General features: G+C 46.2%; 1 protein-coding gene across 2 annotated transcripts in view; it reads left to right on the top strand.

Annotated features, from left to right (window-relative positions):
- The window catches only part of Emilin2 (elastin microfibril interfacer 2), a 59,286-nt gene that overhangs the window by 12,280 nt on the left and 21,234 nt on the right, over positions 1 to 25,772 (top strand). For both annotated transcript variants that reach the window (XM_085833104.1, XM_085833103.1), the window contains exons 3-4: positions 18,013 to 18,188; positions 23,261 to 25,174. In XM_085833104.1, coding sequence (XP_085689230.1) covers positions 18,013 to 18,188; positions 23,261 to 25,174 — 2,090 coding nt within the window. The remainder of the gene's footprint in view (positions 1 to 18,012; positions 18,189 to 23,260; positions 25,175 to 25,772) is intronic.

The following is a 25,772-nucleotide window of genomic DNA, read 5'->3' on the forward strand; positions in this document are numbered from 1 at the left end:
AAGAGAGCAGAGACTGAAGGAATGACTAACCAATGACTAGCCCAACTTGAGTCCAATGCCATGAGAGAGAGCCCACCCCAGACACTGTTAATGATAATCTGCTGTACATGTAGACAGCTGCAGAGACCCACAGCCAAACATTAGGTAGAGCTTGGGGAACCTTGTGGAAGAATTGGGGAGGGGGAATTGAAGGAGCCAGAGAGGTCAAAGACACCACAAGAAAACCTACAGAATCAACTAACCTGGGCCCATAGGGGCTCACAGAGACTGAGCCATCAACCAGAGATCATGCATGGGACAGACCTAGACTCCCTCCCTACAAATATGTAACAGATGTATAGCTTGGTCCTCATGTGGGACCTCTAACAGGAGGAGCAGGGGCTGTCTCTGACTCTGTTGCCTGCCTTTGGATTCCTTTCCCTTAATGGGACAGCCTTGTCTAGCCTCAGTAGAAGAAGATGTGCCCAGTCCTATTACAACTCGATAAGCTAAGGTGGGTTGACATCCATGGGAGGTCTTCTCTTCTCTGAGGAGAAAGGGAGGGGACATAGAGGGAGAAGAGGAGGGAGGGAGGAGCTGAGAGGAGAGGAGACAGGCTCTCTGACCTCTCTGGCTCCTTCAGTTCCCCCTCCCCGATTCGTCCACAAGGTTCCCCAAGCTCTACCTAATGTTTGGCTGTGGGTCTCTGCAGCTGTCTACAAGTACAACAGATATATCAGGATATAAAGTGAAGAAATGAATGAAAAGAAAAGATGGCTCCTCATTCTGAAAAGGACTCAGTGATGCTGCCTTTAGATGCTCACTGTAGTTGGTTAAACTGAAGACCACCGCACTCTGCTTCCTCAGACTCCGAGATTTTGTTTATTTATTCTTACATTTGGGGGCTGGGGTTGAGCAGGGGCCTGCCTTCATGTGTGGTAGACACACATCTTAGCTCTGAGCTGCACTGCCAGCTACACCTGCAGATGCTAAAATTCTTGAAGGGAGAAATGGTTCATTTCGGAAAAAAACATGGCACATGCCTCTATTCCCAGAAGTCAGGATGTGGAGACAAATAGATTTCCTGTGAGTTCAAAGCTAGCCTGGTCTCCATAACTCATTCCCAAACAACCAGGACTACATACACAGGACTACATACACAGGACTACATACATATACATACTTGTATCAAACAAACCAATCACACGCAGAGCAGCTTTGAGGTGTAATTTGAATAAAAAATATATATTTGGAGTCTTAGAACTTACTGTTTCAGCATGTGTATATTCTCACAAAAGCAACACTGTGCTTAAGGTGGTGGTGTGCTGTGCTGGCTAGGTTTATGTCAACTTGACAGACTCTAGAGTCATCAGAGAGGACGGGTGCTCAATTGAGAAAATGCCTTTATAAGGCTATAGGCAAGCCCATAGGGCATTTTCTTAGTCAGTGGTTAATGGGGAAGAACTCATCCCATTGTGGGTGGTGCCATCCCCAGGCAGGTGGTTCTGGGTTCTGTAAGAGGGCAGGCTTAACAAGCCATGAGGAGCAAGCAAGTCAGTAAGCATCAGCTCCTGGCCTCCAGGTTCCTGCCCTGTTTGAGTTCCTGCCCTGCTTTCTTCAGTGATGGACTATGGGTGATAACCTGTTATATGGAACTGTGAGTGAAGTAAATTCTTACTTCCCAATTTGCTTTTGGTCACGGTGTTTGATCCCAGCAATGGTAACCCCGACTAAGATAAAATTGGTACCAAAATTGGTATTGCTGTGTCAGACCTGATCATGTTTTTTTTTTTTGGAAGGATTGTGGAAGGACTTTGGAACTTTGGGCTAGCAAAGTTCCATTGAGTGCTTACTGGCTTGCTCCTCATGGCATGCTCAGCTGCTCTGCTCTTCTCTGGGCTTTTCTGTGGAAGTCAGGAAGATGTCGGGAACAAGGCAAACAATGGCGGCCAGACTCGTAAAGTTTTAGAGGGAAGTTTAAAGACTCTTTCAATGTTATTTGGTAGGTTGAGTTAATATTTTATGGTATCTGGTGAATTGCAGCTGAAGAATCAGCTTTGATTGACAAGAGCCAATGAAGTGAACCCTTTGCTTTGCCGAGCCAATCCATGCTGGTCACCTGGAGCTGAGAAATTAGCAGTAGTTAAGGAGAGACCAGCATCACTGAGGTGAACTCTGAAGGAAGTGTTTCCTCAGAGTCAGCACAGAGTCTGGGTGCTGTGTGCTAGAGGCAGGCAAGGCCTTACCCAGTGTTAGCAGCTGAACTTGGTAATAGTGTTAAGAGTCACCAGGTGGTACTGATTTTGAAGTCAAGAAGGGGTCACAGAGGGCAGCGAGGAGCAGCACTGCATGGTAGGGCTGTCCCTGAAGAGAGCCCAGTAGAGGCTGTAGGTGAAAGTGCAGCCCAGTTGTGGTAAGAGACTCCAGAATCTTGGAGATGCTAGAACTATGGGATGACCACTAGGCACAGTACTAGTGATGAAGTGAAGGCTGCCAGAGCCTAGAGCCTGCTGTAGAGGGTAGAACATTGTGAGTGGATCTCAGACACTGGGCACTGAGTTATTTACACAGTCAGCGTTTGGTTTTCATTTGTTCAGGTTATGACTGTGCCCTAGTTCTTCCCTCTTGAAGGAAAAAAAAATTAACTTATTTTTTATTTTACAGGAGCCCATAGTTGAGAATTTTGGGGGTCTTACAAGATTTTGGATTTTTGTTTTCTTTTGCTTCTTTGCTTTGTTTTGTTTTGTTTTTTTGAGACAGGTTTTCTCCATGTAGCTTTGGCTGTCCTGGAACTCACTATATTGGCCAGGCTGATCTCAAAAAAGAATTTGTATTTTAAAAGACATTAGGTATTTTAAAAGAGATGAGACCAAAATTTTAAAGTGTTTGAATTTATAAGACTATGGGCCTTTTCAAGTTTGAACAGCGTTTTCATTGTGATATTGATATTAATGTATGATCTTGGGACGAACAAGAAAGGGAAGACTGTGGCTCTTAACAGTGATGTGTATGTGTGTCGGCTGTCCTGGCAACATCTCTGTCAACTTGATACAAGGTAGAATCATTGGAGAAAAGGCAGACTCCAGCCACATTGCCTCCATAAGGTCAGGCTGTAGGCAAGCCTGTAGGTCATCTCCTTAGCGATTGATGGGGAGGGGCCAGCCTGCTGTGGGTGGAGCCATCCTTGAGCTGATGGTCCCTGTTCCCCAAATCTCCTAAACCTTTTGTTAATCCCTCCATCCACCCTTGCCAACAAATCTTCAATGCAAGCTGCCAATATCTGCTTTCTTTTCATTATTATAGCTCAGTTGGGAGTGTTCTAGAATTTTCTATAAATAGTATCACAGGGAATACAGTCTTTCTTTGATTTTTGTTTTGTTTTTTTTTTTAAATTGCTCACAATTCCTTTGAGCATTACCCGTGCTGTGCTCTGTACAGCAGTTGGTGACTTTTCTTCACTAAGCGTCTTTTCCTTATAAAGACACTGCTGTTTGTACAGAATTGCGCAGTAGCTGAAGATTTGCCATGAGCTACAGAGCAGAAGATCATTTGCATTGGTCATAAGGGTTACTTCTGATTTTCTGAAGAACAGCTGAAATGCTAAACATATAACAGATGCAAATTTGAGATAAAACCAAAATGGAGTTTAAAGAGACACTTCACAGCCATCATCTCGGAAATGCGAGATTAGGGATGCGTAAGTGAAACGAGCCACAGTGAAGCTCCGTGGGGCTGAGCTACTCCATTCCATTAAACAAATATTTTTTGTGTCAGGCCTACATCTAATCCCCAAGCTAGGTGCCATGGGGATAGAACAAGGACCTTCTGCCCTTCAGAAATTCATATGCTGCAGATAACACGAGGCGAACAGAAGCAATTATGAAATGAGGGAAAGATAGCAAGATGTTGATGATCTTCAGAAATGCACGTGCTGCAGATTATGGGAGACAAACAGAAGTGATTATGAAATGAGGGGAAGATTGCAAGATGATGATAATAGTCAGAAATGCAAGAAACCATCTCCAGCTAGGAGTTGTCTGAGAACTTGTTTGGAAACCCTGACATCTTGGCAGGTATTTGAAGGAAAGTTTTAGCAGGATAGACATCCAAAGCCAGCTTGAAAGGGTCAGGTAAACTGAGGAGGGGAGGGGAGTCAGTGGTTAATCACTGAGCAGACCTTTTCTCTGAGGGGTAAAACTTAATTATCTGGGGCAGTTGAAAAGGGAGCAGAGATACACATACACACAAACAGACACAGACAGACACAGACAGACACAGTCAGGCACAGACAGGCACACACAGGCACAGACAGACACACACAGACTCACACAGACACAGACAGACACAGACAGGAACAGACAGACACACACAGACTCACACAGACACACACACACAGACTCACACAGACACAGACAGGCACAGACAGGAACAGACAGACACACACAGACTCACACAGACACAGACAGGAACAGACAGACACACACAGACTCACACAGACACACACACACAGACTCACACAGACACAGACAGGAACAGACAGACACACACAGACTCACACAGACACACACACACAGACTCACACAGACACAGACAGGCACACACAGGCACAGACAGACACACACAGACTAACACAGACAGACTCAGACACACACACACAGACTCACACAGACACAGACAGGCACACACAGGCACAGACAGATACACACAGACTAACACAGATAGACAGACACAGACAGACACACATATACATCTTAACCTAACTTTACTAACAATCTACATCTCTGAACTCTTTCTAAGGGTGGCGGTTGAATCATCATTAATCTGTTTCAGCAGCAATGCTTGAAAAAGATCAATTGCTAATACTGTAGGTGCCTATGGCACTGCCTCGTGAGGGACTGGAAGCCCCCTTAGGGTTTCCACACAATTCATAGATTATATGGAATGTGGTGACCATAAAGACAAGTAGAGAGAAACTCCACAACAGCATGAAGTCTTCAGGACATGTAGTCTTCAGGATCTACCTCTCTGAGGCACAACCATCACGGTTGTGCTAACCAGTGAGCTGCATACCCTGAGTTCTACAGCTATTTGGCTGTTTCTCTTCGATGGCCTCCAAGAGATAAATGCAAACTGAGAGAAGGCAGTGCTGCCAGAGAAAGGGAACCAAGCTAAGAACTGAGCAGTGAGAAATGAAGGGGCCATGATAGAATAATACATCAAGGTTGCTTCCTTCAGGGGTGGTAAGTAGGGAGGTGTGACAGACATATCTGTTCTAGGTCCTCCCTCCTTGGCCTGCTTAAGGCTGCCATCTTCTTCCTGTAGCTCCTCACAGCATCATCCCTCTATATACATATCTGTGTTTTAATCCCCCTTTAATGAGCACGAGTCACTATTGTAGTGACCTCACCTTAACTTGATCTTGGGTTGCTATGGGTCCTTTTACTAAATGAGGTCACCTTCTGAGTTACTGGGACTCAAATGTCCTGGAGGTGGGGCATGGTTAGGTCCCTACCAGCACAGATGTGAGTTTGAGTTTGAGCTTCAATGTCCAGGTAAAGGGAGGTTGTCAGAGCTGTGCTTCCAAACGTTTGTCTGACAACACACACAGGTCAGTTTGCCTTTGGGAGTCTGGGTAGTGGTGGGAGATTCAGGGAGATGGACGCTTAGGAGACTGGCCTTAGTTTATGCCAGGACTTACTCACGAGTAGCAGGAGAATTGCCCAAGTTAGAATGGGATGGGTGTGGCGGTACATGCCTGTGATCTGAGTGCTTGGGAAGCAGAGACAGGGGGATTGCCACCTATTTGAGGTCATCTTCATCTGTGTAGACAAGCCAGTGCCCAATAGTGAGACCCCACTCCACTCCCTACTGTCCCTAGAAAATGAATGAATTAGAACGCGAAGGGAGAGCCCAGGGCTGGGGCCAAGCTATTCTGAATGTTTACTGACACACTCACTGGCCAGCCCTTTATTAAGGGTCTTAAAGAGAAAGGACCTGAGTCCCTGCAAGGGAGGGAGCAGCTTTAGGATGATTTCGTGGTTACAGCTTGATTTTTAGCGTGTACATGTTGGACAGTGTCTCACTACGGAAGCCCAGGCTAACCAAGAAAACTCCATTCCCTGTCTACCCCGTGCTGGGATCACGGGTGTGCATCACTACACTGAGCTTCCAACACTGGTTTTAGCACAAGACACTTTGCCTGTTCGCCTTGCACAGCACTGGAGAGCTGGGACTTAACATCATCATGTGATCCACTGAATCCGTTATTATGGAAGGAACCTGTACTTAAGATTTTATAGCAAGCGTGTTTACTTGCACAGCAAATCTGCTGTATAGAAGCTCTGTTAGCTATTATTATCTAATGCTTTTCATATCTGGGAGACACAAGAGGGGTAAATACGAGTCTCAGTTTATGTTTGTGTTGGTTGTCTTGGTTGATCTTGGCTGTTTGGCTTTCAGGTATAGTGTTAATCAGAACAGCTTCATGGTGTGTTGAGCCCAATCCTCAGGTATATAAGCTGATACATAATGTTAATCGGAACAGCTTCATGGTGTGTTGAGCCTTCTGGGTTCTTGGTTGTTCTCAGAACGGCACTGGATTGGCTTAGAGATGGGTCCCCATGCCTTCTAAGTCTCTAACAAAAGTCTAGTCCTGTGAGTTCACACTAGAGTGATGGTTTGAAGATTAGAACACCAATGATGTACAGCGTATATATGTTCTTGGACTTCAATGTCATGCTGCAGGAAATCTTGGGGAAAGCATTCTTTACTTCCTGTTTTTGCCCATGGGACCTCCCCATCTCCCGTCCCACTAAGAGCTTATATACAGTTATACTTTTTAATATGTGTGTGTAGGTCTATGTGCCCATGTGTTCACATGACCGTGGGTACACATACATGTTGTGGCCAAAGGTGGATAGATCTTAGAGATTACTCTTCTATTGTTTTCTACTTAAAAAAAAAAACATAGAGAGCCTTTCATTGAACTTGATTGGATAGACAGGCCAGCAATCCTCAGAAATTCCCGAGTCTCGGGTTTCATAGCACTGGGATTAGAGGTGTGTGCTATAACATCAGATTTTTAATAATCTGGGTGCTGGAAATCTGAGCTTGGGGCCTTCACTCTTGCATGTCAAGTACTTTACTGACTCAACTATCTCCCCAGCCCCAATTCTTTTTTTATCTTGGTGAGCAGTGCCCTCCACTCTTAATGCTTGTTACATATTTAGAACTTGGTGTGGGGGTTGGGCAATGACAGCATTCTTTCAATAGAGAAAGCCTGCTCTCTTAGCAGAGCACAGGTGAGTGAGAATGGCTTCCAACACTGTGTTATTCAAGGACTCCAAGGCTGTAAGAGGTGCAAACTTTTTTTTAATTGAATATTTTATTTATTTACATTTCAACTGTTATCCCTTTCCCAGTTTCCCCACCGGGAACCCTCTATCCCATCCTCCCTACCCCTGCTTCTATGAGGGTGCTCCCCCACGCACCCATGCACTCCTGCCTCACCGTCCTAGCATTCCCCTACACTGGGGCATCCAGCCTTCACAGGACTAAGAGCCTCCCTTCCCATTGATGTCAGATAAGGTCAGCCTCTGCTACACATGCATCTGGAGCCATGGGTCTTTGGTTGGTGGTTTAGTCCCTGGGAGCTCTGGGGGGGTGGGGTGGGGAGTCTGGTCAGTTGATAATGTTGTTCTTCCTAGGAGGTTGCAAACCCCTTCAGCTCCTTCGGTCATTTTCCTAACTCCTCGGTTGGGGACCCTGTGCTCAGTCCAATGGTTGGCTACAAGCACCTGCATCTGTATCTGTAAGGCTCTGGCAGAGCCTCTCAGGGGACAGCTATATCAGGCTCCTTTCAGCAAGCACTTCTTGGCATCAGCAATAGCGGCAGGGTTTGGTGTCTGCAGATAGGTGCAAACTTACTTCTGATGCTTTTATCCTTCCCCCCAGTGTGACCATAGCTTAGAGAACAGTGTCCCTGTGTTTCAGATGATGATGATTTTGAAGTGAGCATGAGTTGGTACAACAGAAGAACCTCTTCTTATAGCCACGGAGAAGTTTCTTCAGTCTCTGCGTTTCCTGTTTCTGAGGGATTGCACTCTTGTTATGGGTGTGGCCTAAAGGCTTGCCACAGTCCAGAGACTTTGTGGAAAGGCCTGGAGTTAATTAGTGGCTGGATGGCACAGCCAAATTTGTATAGTATCCACCACTCCAAAGTGGTTTGAGAACATGTATGGGGGTGCAGATGGATGGAGGTGCAGATGGATGGAGGTGCACTGAGTTTTGAAACAGGAGGGACAGAGGTTGCAAAGCCTCCTCTGAGCTGAGTGAAGGAGAGCTGTGGATTTATGGTGGGTTTTTGTTTTGTTTTGTTTTGTTTTGTTTTGTTTTGTTTTGTTTTGTTTTGTTTTGTTTTGTTTTGTAGGAGTGTCCAGACAATTCAAAAAGAAAGGGAGTGATCAAACTAGAGGTCTTAGGCTGTCAAGATGACTTAGTGGGTGATAGTAATTGCCACTGAGGGAAGAGTTTGGTGCCTGGACCCCACATGGTGGAGAGTGAGAACCAACTTGTGCAAGTTGTCCTTTGACTTACATATGTACATTTTAGTGTACGTGAATTCACTCACACACACACACACACACACAGACACACACAGAAACACAGACACACACACACACAGACACACAGACATACACACATATACACACACAGACTCATACACAGACACACAGACACACAGACACACACAGAAACAGACACACACACACAGACACACAGGCACAGACACACACACACAGACAGACACAGACATACAGACACACACAGAAACACAGACACACAGACACACACACACAGACACACAGACACACAGACATACACACATATACACACACAGACTCATACACAGACACACAGACACACACAGAAACAGACACACACACACAGACACACAGGCACAGACACACACACACAGACACACAGATGCACAACACACACAAACACAGACACACAGATACCCAGATACACACACACACACACCTAAAAATTAGATTTTTCTTCAGTAGCTCTGAGAAGAAAGACTGTCTCACAGACCCAGGCCAGCAGATGTTCTCATGGTCCACACTGTGGGAACACAAGGATGAGTTCATTAGGGAGTGGAGAGGAGCTGGCTTCTCTGTGATTTCTGCTGCTAGGAATGTGGAAACATAGTAGAGGAATGAGAACCAAAGCCGTACATATGGGAAGAACAGCCTACAACAGAGATGGGCCTCCCATAGAGAACTCTTATTTAAAACCATGTGAGCTGGCTCATGCTCAGACTCCCTTTTCTTTCCTAACACCCTGTGACTTGATCTGGGGATGTACTTCTCAGAGCTAAGAATGCGGCCTCCTTGGAACACAGCCTTAATCTATGGTTGATGGGCTGGATGCGGCCAGCACCAGATAACCTCGACTGAGTTGCTCAGAAGGCAGGTCCCATGCGTAAGCTAACCCAAGAATAACAGCTCCATTTTTCTGCTGAAGCTGAGTTGGGGCGGGCTTGACACTGAGTTTTCTTTAATCCTTTCTTTAGGAATGAAGATTGTTTTTTTTTCCCCCCAGGATAATTATAAATTGTGCGGGGAAACCCACTCATTACTCTGTATGATCAGGGCAAAAGACTGAGTGGGTTTCGAAACCTAACTTGCCCCTAAGTGTGTAAGGAAATTAATTCAAGAGGAAATAACAAAGCCATCAACTTATAATCAGGCTCTCCCCCAGCAACGGTCTCCTCATTCCAAGAACCAGAACACCCTTTCTGGAAGGGCGTTTTCATTCTGAACGCATTGCTTTGATCTAGGCTCTGTTACCTTGCAACACGTTCAAAACTTTCTTATAATCTGACTTTAATCAAGACTCATTAACCTGACGTTTAGATTCATATAGTCATTTCAGATTTCTAAAAAAAAAAAAAAAAAAAAAAAAAAATCATGGCCTAAGCATTCTGGCTTTTTAAAGTTTAGGGGAATTTTCCTAAAGAGCCAAGCTACATGTTTCACACTTCTTTGCTTCCAGGCCAGATTCTCCATGTGGTGATCCAATTAAAACTGTGTAATGCAGCAGAAGAGGATGGGAAGGTGGACTCTGAGTTTGTGTTGTAAACTGTAAGGAGGACCTTGGCTTGGAATGGAGCCATAAGAGGGATCTAGGGACCAGAGTCCATCTCCTGATGTTGCATAGACCATGTTTAGAGATGGCCATGTGTAAAATGACCATTTTGACTTTCAGTCAGTCACGAGATTCAAGTGGGAAGTGTTTTAAAATTCCAGCATTTTGCCGGGCAGTGGTGGCGCACACATGCCTTTAATCCCAGCACTTGGGAGGCAGAGGCAGGAGGATTTCTGAGTTCGAGGCCAGCCTGCTATACAGAGTGAGTTCCAGGACAGCTGGGGCTACACAGAGAAACCCTGTCTTGAAATACCAAAAAGAAAAAAAAAATTCCAGCATTTCAGTGTTGAAATCACTTTCAACTCCATGGCCCTCACTGCCTGACTGCATTTGTTTTTGGCAGAGGGTCAATAAACAGGAAAAGTACATTTATTTACTCATTCACTGACCAAAAAAAAAAAAAAAAAAATCCCTCAAAAATAGGAAAAGCATGTCTGTGGTTCCTAGAAAATTAGTCTACTGTCTTGTCAGTTTCTCAAGGAGACCAAGTTTGTTGAAGTGAATTGCTTGTAAAACGGGAAGGAAATTCAGACACGCCCTGCAACATGCGAGACCCACTAGGGTGTGAAAAGGACTAGATGAAAAGACAAGTGCTTTAATGGTGTGTTCACGAGGCACCGGGAGCCATTGAATTCTCAGAGGAAGTGATGAACCACAGAGGTGAGACGTGTCAGGGAGTACGTGTTCGGTGACTATAGGGTTTTCATTTGGGATGTTAGGGAGATTAAAGTCATCCACAGACCTACAGACCTGATCCTATGATAATGGTCACGATGGGCTGGGTGGGGTCAGAGGTGGGACATTTACTAGGATATACAGTGTTCTGGGTTTGAATCCGTACCAATAAATATATAGATATATAAGTAAATGCTAAAGTGCTAAATGTTATGTTGTATGTATTTTAGTGCCATTTTATTCTGAAAAATAAGTCACAGGCTGGGACCTGGATCAGTCGGCAGTGCTGGCTTAGCACGCACAAGGACCTGAGTTCAACTCCCCAGTACTCCTTACGATTAGGCGTGGTGGTATATGCTTGTGATCCCAACACTGGGGAGATGAATGGAGGATGGACAGTCACTCTCAGTTACGTAGTAAGTCAGAGTTGAGTTGAGTTCTAAGGGGAAGAAGTGACTTGTTGAGTTCTAAGGGGGGGAAGATGTGACTTGGCAGCACACTGGATCCTCTGGGATGAGTCATTCTGTATGGTCCTCTCTTCATCCTCCTAGGTTGATAGCCACCGGAACTGCATGTGCCAAATTAAGCCAGAAAAGTTGGCTTCAGGCTGTGGCAGGACAGTGAGCAGAAGGAAAGAACTTACTAGAAAGTGTGTTCTCTGGAAAAGTCCCAGGCTGAAGTTGTCTCCCCATGGGTGTGTGTGTGTGTGTGTGTGTGTGTGTGTGTGTGCTGGGCTTTGGATCTGTGCCAGGTTTTAGTCGATAGAAAATAGGTGAATGTCAAATGCAGGTTTAGGAGCCTTGGTTGTTGGTGCACTGCGCTGACGGTCCCTTAACAGCAGCTGACGGTCCTCTTGGCAAAGATTTGTTTTTGAGCTTCATTTGGTGTCTTTGTACAAGCTGTCTGTTCCCCTCTGCTGGGCTCAGAAAGCGTGGTTTAATAGAGGTCAAAAATCAAGGTCTACCCCTGCAGCTCCCTGAACCGTCTCGTTTATCCTCTTCAGCAAACTCTGTCTGGTAGGATTTTTCTGTGGTAACATTTATACTCTGATGTACTTGAAATGTGGCTGTTGGAATGAAATATTTGATTTTATTTTAATGTAAATTTAAGTAGTTTGTGTGACTCGTGGGCACCTTGGATCGAACAGCTCTGGGTCACCCTTGGGTGTGTGGCTCTCGGGTAGTTCACCTTGAACCCAGGACCACACAGTCCAGTTTAGTTCTGAGAAGACTGAAGAATTGGCAGCTGCTTAGACCAGAGGATAAAGTTTTCTTCTTAAAATAGGAGATTAGATCACACAAACGTGGGCAGATACAGTCCTTTTGTTTGAGTAACACACTATTAATCCAATCAATGATTTCATTCCATTGAATTCTTGCAATAGGACATGTTGTATTTCGTAACGATGTTTTAGACAATGCCTTAAAAAGAAGTGCTCTTGCAGGGCCACAGTGATGCACACCTTTGATCCCAGTACTCAGGAAGCAGAGGCAACTCAAAGCTCTGAGTTCAAGATCAGCCTGGTTTACAATGTAAGTTCCAGGATGGACAGGGCTACAAAGAGAAACCCTGTCTTGAAAAAAACAAGCAAGCAAGCAAACAAACAAACAAAGTTGGGGTGTAAGTCAGTGGTAGGCTGCCTGCCTATTGTATCTGTCAAGTCACAAAAAGCCAGGAGGAACTAGAAATACCCCTCATAGCGAGAGAGGCCAGACTGAGAAGACCCCTGTGGTTACAGCTCTTTGACATTCTGGAGAAATAAGGGAGAAAATAAAGACCAGAGGCCCTTGGGGAGGAGGATAAAGAAGGATAAATCATCAGGGACTTTTAGGGTAAGGAAACTGCCCATAAGACCCCGAAGTGGTGGCTACAGGCCACTATGCATTTATCCCAACCTCAAATGCACAGTGCATGCAAGCATGAACCGCAGTGTGGACTGTGGGCCAGGGATCTGGCGGTGTGTATATGCAGGTTCTGTCATTGAAACAAATGTCAGCCACAGCTGTAGACAGGGCTCCACCACACATACAGGGTGCTGACACGGTCCCAACTGGGAGAGCCTGGGAGGGGAGCCAGGCTGTGACTGGCCTGAGCCAGCCTGTGCTCTCTGCCTTGACTGACCCCTGTCTGTTTCCTTGGTGTGTCTGCCCTACACTGGGGACATGAGCTAACTGTCTCAGTCAGCAGTTAGTGTGCTCCGCCCTTGTAAGCACAGACCAGGCGCTTGGGGACACAGCACTACTTTAGCTCAACTCTACTTCCCCAGTGCACAGAGGCTCGGGATTCGAAGGAGGTGGGTGGGCTCCCTGAGGTAGCAAATGGGACACTTGGGGAGGTCTGAAATGTGCATGAGGTGAAGGCCTTGACTGCTTTTGCTATGGTGCTTGGGAAAAACTGGGCCTTCAAGCCAGCAAGAACTCTGTCACTAAGCCACACCCCTGAAAGTTTATAAAAGTTAGTGGGCAGGGTTATTTGTTTCTTTCTCTGCAGTGCCCTGTGTGATCAGGCTCCCGGGAATTGGAGTGACTTCCCAACCTCTGGGGTCCCTTTAGACTGGTGTTATATTATGCTATGTTATGTTAGAGGGAACCCCATTTTAGCTGGGGCTTATGGGACTTGGCTAATCCTGTGTTGTGCCCTCAGAGGTGCCTCATGCAGACCCTAGGGACCCCTTAGCAAGGTCCAAGGTCACCTCAGGGGCCTGCCTGTCACTTAATGTAGGGAGAAATTCCTCTGAGTTTTTCTGTGTCCAGAGGTTGCTGCCTGATGTTTCCCAGCTGTTGCTGCTGTCGGGTTTACCTTGAGATGTTGTCAGGAAGACAACCTGAAGGGTACCACAAGACCTCTGCAAATGGCTGACCCAGGTCAGATGGGCAGTAGACCAGGCAGTCAGAGCAGGGTGGAAACTCAGACGACCTGGCTGTGGGATGAGCTGGTGGCAGCTATGCCCTTCCTTACAGTGACAGCTCACTGGGAGAGCAGGTCCTTCCTCACCCTCCAGCTCCTGGTTCAGGGTTCAGGGAAGGCTCCAGTAGTGTGGGTGGGGTGCAGCCTACCACTCTGTTTTCTTCCAAGGGACAAAGTCTGTTCTGCTGGGTGCAGCCTTATCTGAAAGGTTTCCTGCAGGCTGTCATCTACTGGCAGCCCCGTACGCAAACACATTTTCGCATTCCACTTTAATGCTCCGAGGAGCAGAGTTTCTCTGAGGTTACACATTCCTCTAGCGTGATGCTGTCCTCGAGTCTGCAGGATGCTCAGGGCAGGCGTCCCTCTGTGTGCAGGGATTCCATGGGTGGAGGTGGGAGGAAGCCCAAGGCTGGTGTCTATCTGGACTGAAGGAGATGCTCAAACAGGAGTCTGCTGTGCAGGGAGGTCAGATACTTCCTCTCACAGGATTTAGGGCTTTCTGGAATCTCTCCAGGTAGGATGCTTTGAACTGTTGTTGCCTGCTGGAAGGGTGTATGTCTTACAGAAGAACCCAAAAGTTTCTGTTCCAACCACTTGGCAACCCATCTTACGTGCAAGTCTCTGTTTTCTTGTTTGTGACAGTGGGCAAAGATATGCAGTAAAGCCAATGTGATTGTCTTTTAATGTTTAAGATTACAGTTATGTGTGTGCACATGTGAATGTATATGTGTGAGTGTGTATAAGTGAGACTGTATGACTCTGTGCGAATGAGCATGTGTGAGAGTGTGTGTGTGTCTGTATGTGTGTGAGAGAATGTATGTGTGTTTGAAAGTGTGTCTGTGTGTGTCAGTGTGAATGTGTGAGTATGTATGTAACAATGTATGTATGAGAGTATGACTATGACTGTGCATGCATGTGCGTGAGAGGGTGCATGTGTAAATGGATGTGATGTGTGAGTGTATCTGAGTGGGCATGGTGTATGCATGTGTGTAGTGTTTGTGGTTTGTGTAAGTCTGTCTGTATGTGGGAGTACAAGTGTGTGTGTGAGTGTGGTGTGTTTTAGTGTATATGTCAGTGTGTGTATGTACATATTAGCATATGTGTGAGTATGTTTGAGTGTATGTCCGAATGTGTATGTGTGTGTATATGTGTTTGTGTGTGTATGTGCTAGTGTGTAAGAGCATGAAGGTATATATGTGCACATGTGTGTGAGCATGTGTGTGTGTGTGTGTGTGTATGTGGATATCAGAGGAGGACTTGCCCCTTCTCTTCCACTATGTGGCTTATGCAGTCTGTGTGAGGTAAAGCTTCGGGTAGCTCAATGGTAAACATCTTTTATCACTGAGCCGTCTCACTGGCCTGTCAAGGACACTCTGAAGCATCTCCCTTCCCGATCTGAGCTCCGGATCCCTCACGATCGCCTTGGCTTTTCCCTTCACTTACTAGGGTTCCTCTTTGGTTCATCTCAGGAGCATCTCTAAATGCGTATACTCAAGACCCACCCCAGGCCCATTTCAGAAACTCCTCTGCGGTGCAGATTCTGACACTGGAGTTGAGAACTGCTACCCTAGGGACAGTTAAACAGGAGGTTTTCAGGAGTTCTGTGGTGAGGAAAGCCTTCATGGAGGGCTCAGGGTTGTACTCTTGACCACTGGGAAAGATTGTCCCCTGTAGGAATTCCTAATTTCCCCGGGAATATAGCTTTGAGTGCACAGCTCCAAAGCTGGAACATGGTCTGGAGTGGCCTGGTTGATTGAGCCCCACGACAAGACACCAGCGTGCTCATTCCAAGCCCCTCCTAGAGCAGCACATAGCAACCCCAAGGAAGCTATGCGAAGCCCATTGCTCTCTGGAAATTGGCTCCCAGAGAAGTCCAGCTGTTGGCCTAGTGTGGAAAGAGAGAAAGTGAGAGGATCAAGAGGAGTTGGCTCTAGGCCAGAAGCTGGAGGTTGAGTTGAGTGTAGGGAGGCTGTCCTGTGTGGTTGGGCTTTTGTCTATGCTGTGAGCAGAGGCCTGGCTGAAGCCCTTGTCTCTGGCCCTCGTGTATGTCTGAGCTGCTGGGCTGTTACTGTCCCAGACCCAGCTACAGAATTTTACAGCTCCCCAGGAAGGTCTCTGGTATCAAGAAAACTCTCAGTCTCTCTCTCTCTCTCTCTCTTTCTATTTATCACACCAAAACTGCAGGTTCATGCTAGTCAAGTGTACCACTGAGCTACACTGCCACTCCTGGCACATGAGCTGTAAACAGGGCTTCATTGTCTCTCTGCTAGTCAATCAGTTTTCACGGAGGGAAGGTTTGCTTTGACTCAAGGTTTCAAAGGTTGGTGTTAACACTTGGCTGGCTCTGTTGCTTTGGGGCCTGGGTTGAAGCAGCAGATCATGATGGACCATGGGAAGGGCTAAGGTTTTAATGTCCCCTTTAAGGACACACTCCAAATGACCTAATTTCCTTCCACTAGGTCCCACCTCCTCAAGGTTCTACCACAGGCTGGCAATCTAACCTTAGCCACGTGAGCCTTCAGGACAGTCAGGTTCCAAATTTCTGCCCTTGGAAGTATGGGTCAAGACTCCTTTATAAAGAGTCGTGAGTGCCCTTGCCAATGTCCCATAGGGAAAAAGGTACATAGGTGACTATGGGAGCTCATGGCAGGTGGGGCTTCAGGGATGTTTTCTGAAAAACACAAAGCAAAACAACCCAGAGTTGCACTAGAATAGTATCCCTAAAGAGCTGTGAATGGCAGAACAGAAGTTGCTGGTGAAGTAAAAACTCATTTTGAAGTTTGGTTTGTACCTGTATTGAACAGATATTGTGGGGATGGGTTGTCTCCCTGGATGTAAGATATGGAAAAATCAGATCTGGTGGCACTCAGGAGGCTGAGGCAGGAGGATTGCAAGTTGGGGGCTACTTTTGGCTACATAGCAAGACCTTGTCCAAACCAACCAACCAACCACCCAACCACCCAACCACCCAACCACCCAACCACCAAACCAAAATAAAACAATAAAGAACAGGGAGGGATGCAGCCTACCAAACTCAATGCTGGATGGAAACAACTTAGAGGTGGAAGGATTTATTTTGGCTGATGCTTTTGGAGGTCCAGTCCATGGTTGCATAGATCCACGCTCTTGAACAGAATGATTAGCAGGGAGAACATATGAAAGAGGATGTTTGGGTGGAGCAGTAGGTGTTTAATCCTACTCTAATTGCCCTGGTGGCTGCCACATGCTCCTGCATTCCTTGCTACTCATCCCAATGTTCAGGATACACACACACACACACACACACACACACACACAGAGAGAGAGAAAGAGAGAGAGACTTATATTTTAATATGCCTTAAACGGCTCAATGGCTGGACCACTCCAAAGCCTCCACATGGCTAACACCTCACCCTCTCGTTTTCCTGAGTTATTACTTACTAAAATCTATATTCCATCTTTGCTACCCTAGACTCAACTATGTGGGGAGGTTGGAGCCGTTCTCCCCTGGCTCTTACATTTTGGTTGTCTCTCTGCCCTGCGCTTTTCCCAGCATGATGGTTCTGAATCCTCCCCCTCTTTCTGTCTCCTTGCCTGCAAACCCTAAAGTTCCACCTCTGTTTTCCTGCCCAGCCACTGGCCTCTGACGACTTTATTCAGAACCAATCAGAACCAACTGGGAGCAGGCTCCCTCAGCACCCTTTTTTTTTTTTCCTTAAAAAAGGGTTTATTTATTTAGTGTACATGGGTACGTTGTAGCTGTCTTCAGACACACCAGAAAGGGGCATCAAATCCCATTACAGATGGTTGTGAGCCACCATGTGGTTGCTGGGAATTGAACTCAGCACTTCTGGAGGAGCAGTCAGTGCTCTTAACCACTGAGCCATCTCTCCAGCTCGACCCTCAGCATCTTACATGTAGATTTTCATGCAGTTTTGGGGACTCAATTAACATAATACAAGCATTATTAGAGCAAATCCATAATAGTTGAGCAGGAAGCAGGGTGTGTGTAAAGAGAAGTAGGCAGGGATCATATCTTTCCAAGAGCCTGACTCCTCCAGCTAGGCTCCACTTAAGGCCTTTAAAACCCCCTCTCCCCCCCGCCCCCCCCCCAATAGTGCTACCATTTAGGGACAAAGTATTTATAGCAGAGCCTATGCAGGACATTTCACATCATAACAAGGGCCAGCATGGGAGGACTGGAGACTCTCTTAATAACTAGTGGTCACTAAAGTGAGACCCTGTTTTCTCTGTCTTTAGGTATCGGGTAAACTTTAGACCCAGATTTGTCACTAGATACAAGATAGTGACACAGTTGGAATGGAGATGCTGTCCTGGCTTTAGAGGACCAGACTGCCAAGAAGGTCCCAAAGACCGCATGAAGACCCCCGGGCCCCCACCACCTCGACCAAAAAACAACCTGAAGAAAGCCACAGGTAATGAACGTCTCATTGGTACCCTGCTGTGTGTGGTCACATTTGATGTCCCTGGTGTTGTTACCAAGGGCAGGGTCGATAATGGACGACTGAGCAAATGCTCATGTAAAGGGATTGTTATCTGAAGGGGCAGGAGTGGTTGGGTGGCACATATTTCCTTGCAAGTAAATTTCCTCGTTAGGGCCACTTGTAGCTTAGCCAGGAGTGGTGGTACACATCTGGGAGACGGAGGCAGGAGGATCACTGAGAATCTGATGCCAGCCTGGGCTACATAGTGAGATCGGTGAATGGATAATATAAAGATAAATAGGCTTGTTCCCTCTCTGTGTGGATGAGCTGTTTGCAAAGCTGAGCCCAAGTCAGAATTCTCAAGTGCTGCTCACCTTCCTCTTAAGCAGAAGCTGGACAGGGTGAACTTCTGTGGGTAAAACTTCTTCCCTTAGTATTTTGCCTTTGAATCATCTTTATTTCCCCTCTTCTTCATTTTAACGAAATGCAGAACAACTTATTCTGTGAAACTAAATGTTAAGTTGTTTTGGTTTTTATTTTCCCATCAGGCGCTTCAAGTTTTGAAACTAGCAATGAGTCAAAATATTTTTGTAAAGTAGATTGTTAAATACATTTTATTACCAAAGCAGTGCATATACATTAGTGAATGCATGTTTGTGAGTGTGTGTTTGTAAAGCACAGGAAAATATATTTTTAAAATTTAAGATAGTAAATTTTCAGAGAGTAAATGTGTTTGAGGCATGCCAGGCAGTGGTTTGATATAGCATGTACTGTGGAGTGATGCCCTCATTAAGTTAGTCAGTCAATCCCCAGCCCAGAAAGAAAAACAAAAAGTACTTTAGATCTCTGGAATGTATTCATGCTAATAGCCAAAGGGGGTGCCTTTGGTCAGCATCTCCCCATTCCCCCCAACCCCAGTCCCTGGAACCCACCATTCCTTGTGGCTGAGTTTGACTCTTTAGATCTCATGCATACTAAGGTCCTATGTATTTATCTTTCTGTGCTAGGATTATAGTACTTCACACAATGCCCTCCAGGTTTATCTTCTTGTCTCAAGTGGCTAGATTCTCTCTCTCTCTCTGTCTCTCTCTGTCTCTGTCTCTCTCTGTCTCTCTCTGTCTCTCTGTCTCTCTGTCTCTCTCTCTCTCTCTGTCTCTCTCTCTCTCTCTCTCTCTCTCTCTCTCTCTCATGTGTGTGTGTGACATTTGCAGGTCCCTACAGAGCCCAGAAGAGGGCATCTGGTTGGTCCCTTGGCTGTGAATTATTGTGAGCTACCCTATTTGGGAGCCGGGAACTGAACTCAGGTCTTCACTGGAAGAACAGCAAATGTTCTTAACCTCTAAGCCATCTCTTTAGCCCTTTATCCATAGGTGAATACCAATACTGTGGTAGGTGAATTTGAAAGTGAAGTCTACTGTGGTATTTTTATGTCATTAGTGTCAGCATGCAGGAGGCAGAGTTCAGAGAGACAGACTATGAGTTTAAGGACCCTATCTCATTCATGCCAGCCCTATTTGATCTTCTTTATCTGGCAAGCTTGGTATTTGGAATAAGTCTCACAGGAGGAAGTCTCGCAGTTACTGACCCATCTAAGATAAGCATTGGGATGCTATGGCAAGACATTGTGACAGATACTCTGTAGGAGATGTGAAGTAGGGGCCTGTTGAATCCCAGAATAGTTTTAGGTTCAGGGTTTATTTTATCTTATTTTTTTTATATTTTATATACGCAGCTTCACAAATCAATCAGTTTAATGAGGAACAGTGGGAAGAGCATGGATGATTCTTTCCACTTTCTGCCTCCTAGGCTGGGAATTGGACCCAGGGCCTTGTTCACAGTAGACAGATGCTCTACCCTTGAGCCACGGTGTCAGCTCACTAGGGTACTAGCTGAGTCTCAGCTTTGCCTCTGTCTGCTGTCTTCTCATTGTGAACGGTGAAGATGTAAACTCTCTTTGCCCGCTGCACAACAGTGTTTTCCAGCTTTCTGTGCACGATGGGTATTTGTTCTATACAATGTGGGAGCTACGGAGACTCTATAGTCAAGCCCTGGAGTGCACTAGGAATTCCTTAGAGTTGGTAATTGTATGTTTTTCCTTTGCTTGGTGTTTAATGATTTTATCCCTATTTGAATCTAAACGTGTCTCTGGTTATCTTCACGGCCCCTTGTGCAGACACAGCACAGCATTTGCTTGAAGCGATTCCTCCAGAGTCCCCTCAGGCACACATAACCAGTCACCCTCCGCCTATCACCCCGGGGTGTAAACCTTCCCTCTTAGTTGAAACTGTTTCCTCAGTTCATTCTTTTGCCTGGCTTGAGTGCAGCCTGCGACTGCTGCTTTTTCTTTTTTCCCTTGGAGATAAGGCCCCCCCTTGCCCAGGCTAGCCGCAGGCTTGCTATGTAGCTAGAAATAACCTTGAACTTCTGATCCTCCTCTGTCTGTCTCCCAAGTGGTCACAGGGATGAGCCACCAAGCCTGGCTCATGAGGCTTTGGAACTAAAACCCAGGGCCTTGAGCTTACAAGGCAAACACTCTACCATTGAGCTCTATGTCCCAGCCCCCCTAGTACAGTCAGAAAAAGATTATGTAGGAGATGAGCTTTTGGTATGTATGTATGTATGTATGTATGTAGTGTATGTATTTGCAGGGCACATATTTTTTTCCTCAGAATTTTTAAGACATTGCTCAATTTTCCTGTGGGTTTTGACACGCTGCTGTTACCAAATCTAAGTCGCTTCATTCCAGTTTTTATGTGCTAAGGGCTGGTCTTTGTCCCCATCCCCTTCCCATATTAACAGGGTCTTACAAGACAGGGAAGAGAGTGATTATTTTCTAGCCTTTCATCAGAAGGTGAAGCACATTTACTATCCCAATACATGGAAGGCAACAACAGGAGGATTGGAAGTTGGAGGCCTGTGTGGTTTACACAGTGAGGCTCTGTCTTGAGAACAAATGCTTGCTTTTTGCTTTCTGCAATATCATTCATTCACTGGCTTTAGAAAGTGCAAGAAGTACAACCCACAGGTTTTGGTCACTTGAGTTGCAGATAAATTTATCATTATTATAGTTTTTATTTTTTTGGTAGGGAAAGGGTTTGAGATAGGTCTCACTATGTATCCTTTGGCTGTCCTGGAACTCACTATGTAGACCAGATTGGCTTAGAACTCACAGAGATCTGCCTGCTTCTGCCTCTTGAACGGTGGGTTTAAAAGTGTGTGCCACCATACCCAGTGGTCCCTGCAGCCCCCATCCCCAGTCTTTGTTCAAAATAACGTTTTAATTACCTTTGATTGCTTTGTTTTGTTTTGTTTGTTTGTTTGTTTGAGACAGGGTTTCTCTGTAGTCCTGGCTGTCTTAGAACTTGCTTTGTAGACCAGGCTGGCTTCAAAACTCACAGATCCACCTGCCTCTGCCTCCCTGGTACTAGGATTAAAGATGTGTGCCACCACTGCCCGGCCAGTTTTTCAAGTATTTTAAGATAGAATAAAAATTCCACTATGTTCTTTATACTGTACTTGCTTAGGAGTTTGGCTATTTGGTTCTGGGTCTTATTTTCCTGGTAAGTGCACTTTACAAAGAAAAGCTGCTTGCTGTTACAGTCTTGTGTGAGAGTCAAGATAAGATGCTGGTGGCATTCTCGATTTGTGGCCCACGTGCACTGTAAGTGACTGTGACTGTGGTGCTTGGCTTTGCGTTTCCGTTGCATTTCCTCTGGTTGCCAGGCTCGCCAAGGGAGCCTCCTCAGAGCCCCTCCCTCCACTCCACTGCCCTTTAGGGCGTGGTGGCTTTGTTTCTTACTCTTTACTCAGTCGCTTTAGTTTCTGTATCTTCTTTCTTTTCTCCCTTGTTTAATTTAGTGCTTTATCTCTATCGATGTCATTCCACTCATTACTGTGATTATTATCTGCCTGTCTTTTGGATTGTTTCCCTGAGTTCTTTTTCTTGAAGTAAGATTATTAGAAATCAAATGTTTAAATGCTTCTATCTCTTTTTCACACCCTCCACCTTTTCTTGCACTGGGATTGAACCTGGGATTTTAGACATCGCCTTTGCAGTTAGCATCTGCTGTCTTTTTTTGTTTGTTTTTTGTTTTTCGAGACAGGGTTTCTCTGTATAGCCCTAGCTGTCCTGGAACTCACTTTGTAGACCAGGCTGGCCTCGAACTCAGAAATCCGCCTGCCTCTGCCTCCTGAGTACTGGGATTAAAGGTGTGCACCACCGTGCCCGGCTAGCATCTGCCATCTTCATAACAAGGCCAAACAAGACTCTTGGCATAATAAGAATGTTAAGCAAAGCAAAAGAACATTTCTAGAGGTATTTTGATGACAACTATATGTATGGATTTCATTGCTCAGAAGTTTGATTTCTCCAAAGTGCTTTGTGGCATTTTATAGCCAGCAGTCAGTTAGTGGGGCATCTAGAGGTCACTGGGAATGATGTGTTTCTGTGATACAGTTGATGATATGATGTGATAGGATGTGATGTGATATGATGTGATATGACATATGATGTGACATGATATAATGTGATGTGTTATATGTATGATGTGATATGACATTGATATGATGTGATATATGACATGATATTTGATGTGATAACACATGGTATCATACGGCATGATGTGATATGACATGATATAATGTGATGTGATATATGTATGATTGATATGATATATGATATGAAGTGATGTGATATGTGATATAATATGATATAATATAACATGATGTGATATGACATGACATGATATGATAAGATGCTGTCAGGGTAAAGGACATCACCGATTATCCTGTGTCACGTGCACACTCGGAACAACCCAGGCAAGGGTGCGCATCTTTGTGGAGGAGGGCCGTGTAGCTTACAGAAGCTAGTTAACTTGTGTACAGGCAGTAAACAGCAGAACCAGAACAGTACCAGGTCTGCTTGACCCAAACTCATTTTCTCCCACAGAACTTCTTGTAGTGGGGCTGCCATGGATGGCTTCAGTATCTTCTGCAGGCACCTTATAGAAATTGGCTTAAGGTAGGAACTTGTCATCCATGTCCAACTCTTTTCTTTCTTTCAGATACAGATCCAAGCCAAGTCTCTCAGCCTAAGAAAACGTTGTCCCCAACAAATGCAGTGGAACCAGGTCAGGTTGCAGATGCAAAGCAAGGCCCTCCGGAACTTCAGCAATCCAAAGTCCAGGTGCTGGAGGAGAAGGTCGTCCGACTCACCAGGATGGTGCTGGATCTCCAGTCCACCGTGGCAGGCCTGAAGGAGAACCTCAAACACACCATTCAAGATGATGGCAGAAAAGAGCCAGACTCCTGGCTCAGTCCCCTGCACCCGCAGCCAACGCCTGACAGCCCCCTTGTGGGGGATGCAGAGCCGAGCCAGCTTCCTGGAATTCCCACCAGCAAGGAATCTGGTATGAAGGACATCAAGTCTGAGTTGGCTGAGGTCAAAGACACGCTGAAGACGAAGAGTGACAAGCTAGAAGAGCTGGACGGGAAGGTGAAGGGCTATGAAGGGCAGCTCAAGCAGCTGCAGGAGGCGGCTCAGGGCCCCACGGTCACCATGACAACCAATGAGCTGTACCAAGCCTATGTGGATAGCAAGATAGATGCCCTGAGGGAGGAGCTCATGGAAGGCATGGACCTGAAGCTGGCTGACCTGAAGAATACCTGCGAGTACAAGCTGGTGGGGCTCCAGCAGCAGTGCGATGACTACGGCAGCAGCTACCTCGGAGTGATAGAGCTGATCGGGGAGAAGGAGGCGAGCCTGAAAAAAGACATTGCTGACCTGCGAGCCCAGCTGCAGGATCCCGTAGCCCAACCAAGCTGTTGCAATGGTCAAAAGAGCAGTGATTTCGGCCCACAGATCAAGGCACTAGACCAGAAAATCGAGAGAGTTGCCGAGGCCACCAGGATGCTGAATGGACGGCTGGACAATGAGTTCGACCGCCTCTCCGTTCCAGAGCCAGACGCAGACTTTGATGCAAGATGGACCGAGCTCGATGCAAGGATCAATGTGACGGAGAAGAACGCAGAAGAGCATTGCTTTTACATTGAGGAGACCCTGCGGGGGGCCATCAACGGTGAAGTGGATGACTTGAGGAAGCTTCTCAATCAGAAGATCCACTCCCTGGAAGACCGTCTGGGAATTGTTCTGCAAGCGGCCAACAGCTCAGACGTAGAGTTGACACCCATGGGCCCAGCCTTGCCAGAGCAGCCAGGGGCAGAGAATGAGCAGGTCCTAATGGAGTTGAGCCGCCTGAAGGACAAAGTTCAAGTGGTTGAGGACTTCTGCCTGCAGAGCTTGCCCCACGGGATAGATGGAGCTTTGCCTAGTGGAGAGGACCTCACGCATGTCAGCCTGAGCCTTTTGGAATCCCTCAATGATACGATGCGCAGGCAGTTCCAAGAAACGAGTCACAGCATCCAGAAACTCCAAGAGGACGTCAGTGCCCTCCATTCTCAACTGAATCACTCCGAATGTACGGGGACTTACTTGCAGAATGGAGTGAGCGACAGCCGAACAGGTGACAGTGTGGAAGCAAGTGGGTTTACTAAGACAGGGGAGCAAGAGAGGACAGTAGGGACTGTCCCGTCTCCTGGGACCCCCGTGGCTCCATGCTGTGGTCAGCTGGAGGAGCGCTGGCAGAAGCTGCAGAACCAAATGTTGGCTGAGCTAGACACGTGTAAGGAGAGTGCTCACGGGGTTCAGAGTGGGGTGTCTGCGATCGAGGGCAGGGTGTTCCAGCTGGAGCAGACATGCAGAAGGCTGGATACCATCTCAGGGAGTCTGCAGAGGATCAAGGAGGGGCTCGGTAAGCATGTGGGCAGCTTGTGGAACTGCATCCGGCAGATGAACGGGACGCTCAAATCACACTCCAGAGACATCTCTGGCCTCAAGAATTCTGTGCAGCAATTCTATAGCCATGTTTTCCAGATTTCTACCGACTTGCAAGATCTGGTCAAGTTTCAGCCATCAGCAAGTAAGTAGATTGATTGACAGCCTTATTTTGTTATAGATATTTGCAGCATGCAGCAGAATTGTGATTCTAGATGGTTTGGGAATTAACTAAACTATATCAGTGCTTCCACAAGTCTGATTCATAGATCAGTGATAGCAACAAGCCAACAATGAGGACACAGACCAGGTTGCAGATGTAGCTCAGCCGGTAGAGTGCTTGCCTAATATGCAGGAGGCTCAAGTTCAGTTCCTGGCACCAGCTCAAGGGAGGTATGCCTCATGCTTAGAACTTCAGAGGTGAAGGTGGAGGATTAGAAGTTCAGGGCTTCAAGGTCAATATAGGTTACATGAGATCCTGTCTCAAAAGAAATGATATGCACACACATGCATGCATGCACATGTATACACTCACAAGCACACACATGCATACATGCACATGTATACACTCACAAGCACACACATGCACACACATATACACACTCACATGCATACACACAGGTATGCACACATACATGTTCACACACATGCACACACATGCACAGATGTACATATACTTACATGCACATATATGCTCACACTCACATGCACACATTGGCACTCAGGCACACACACATATGTGT

Source organism: Mus caroli, unplaced genomic scaffold, assembly GCF_978045245.1.
Source record: "Mus caroli unplaced genomic scaffold, Mus_caroli_1 scaffold_18, whole genome shotgun sequence".
Taxonomy (NCBI): domain Eukaryota; kingdom Metazoa; phylum Chordata; class Mammalia; order Rodentia; family Muridae; genus Mus; species Mus caroli.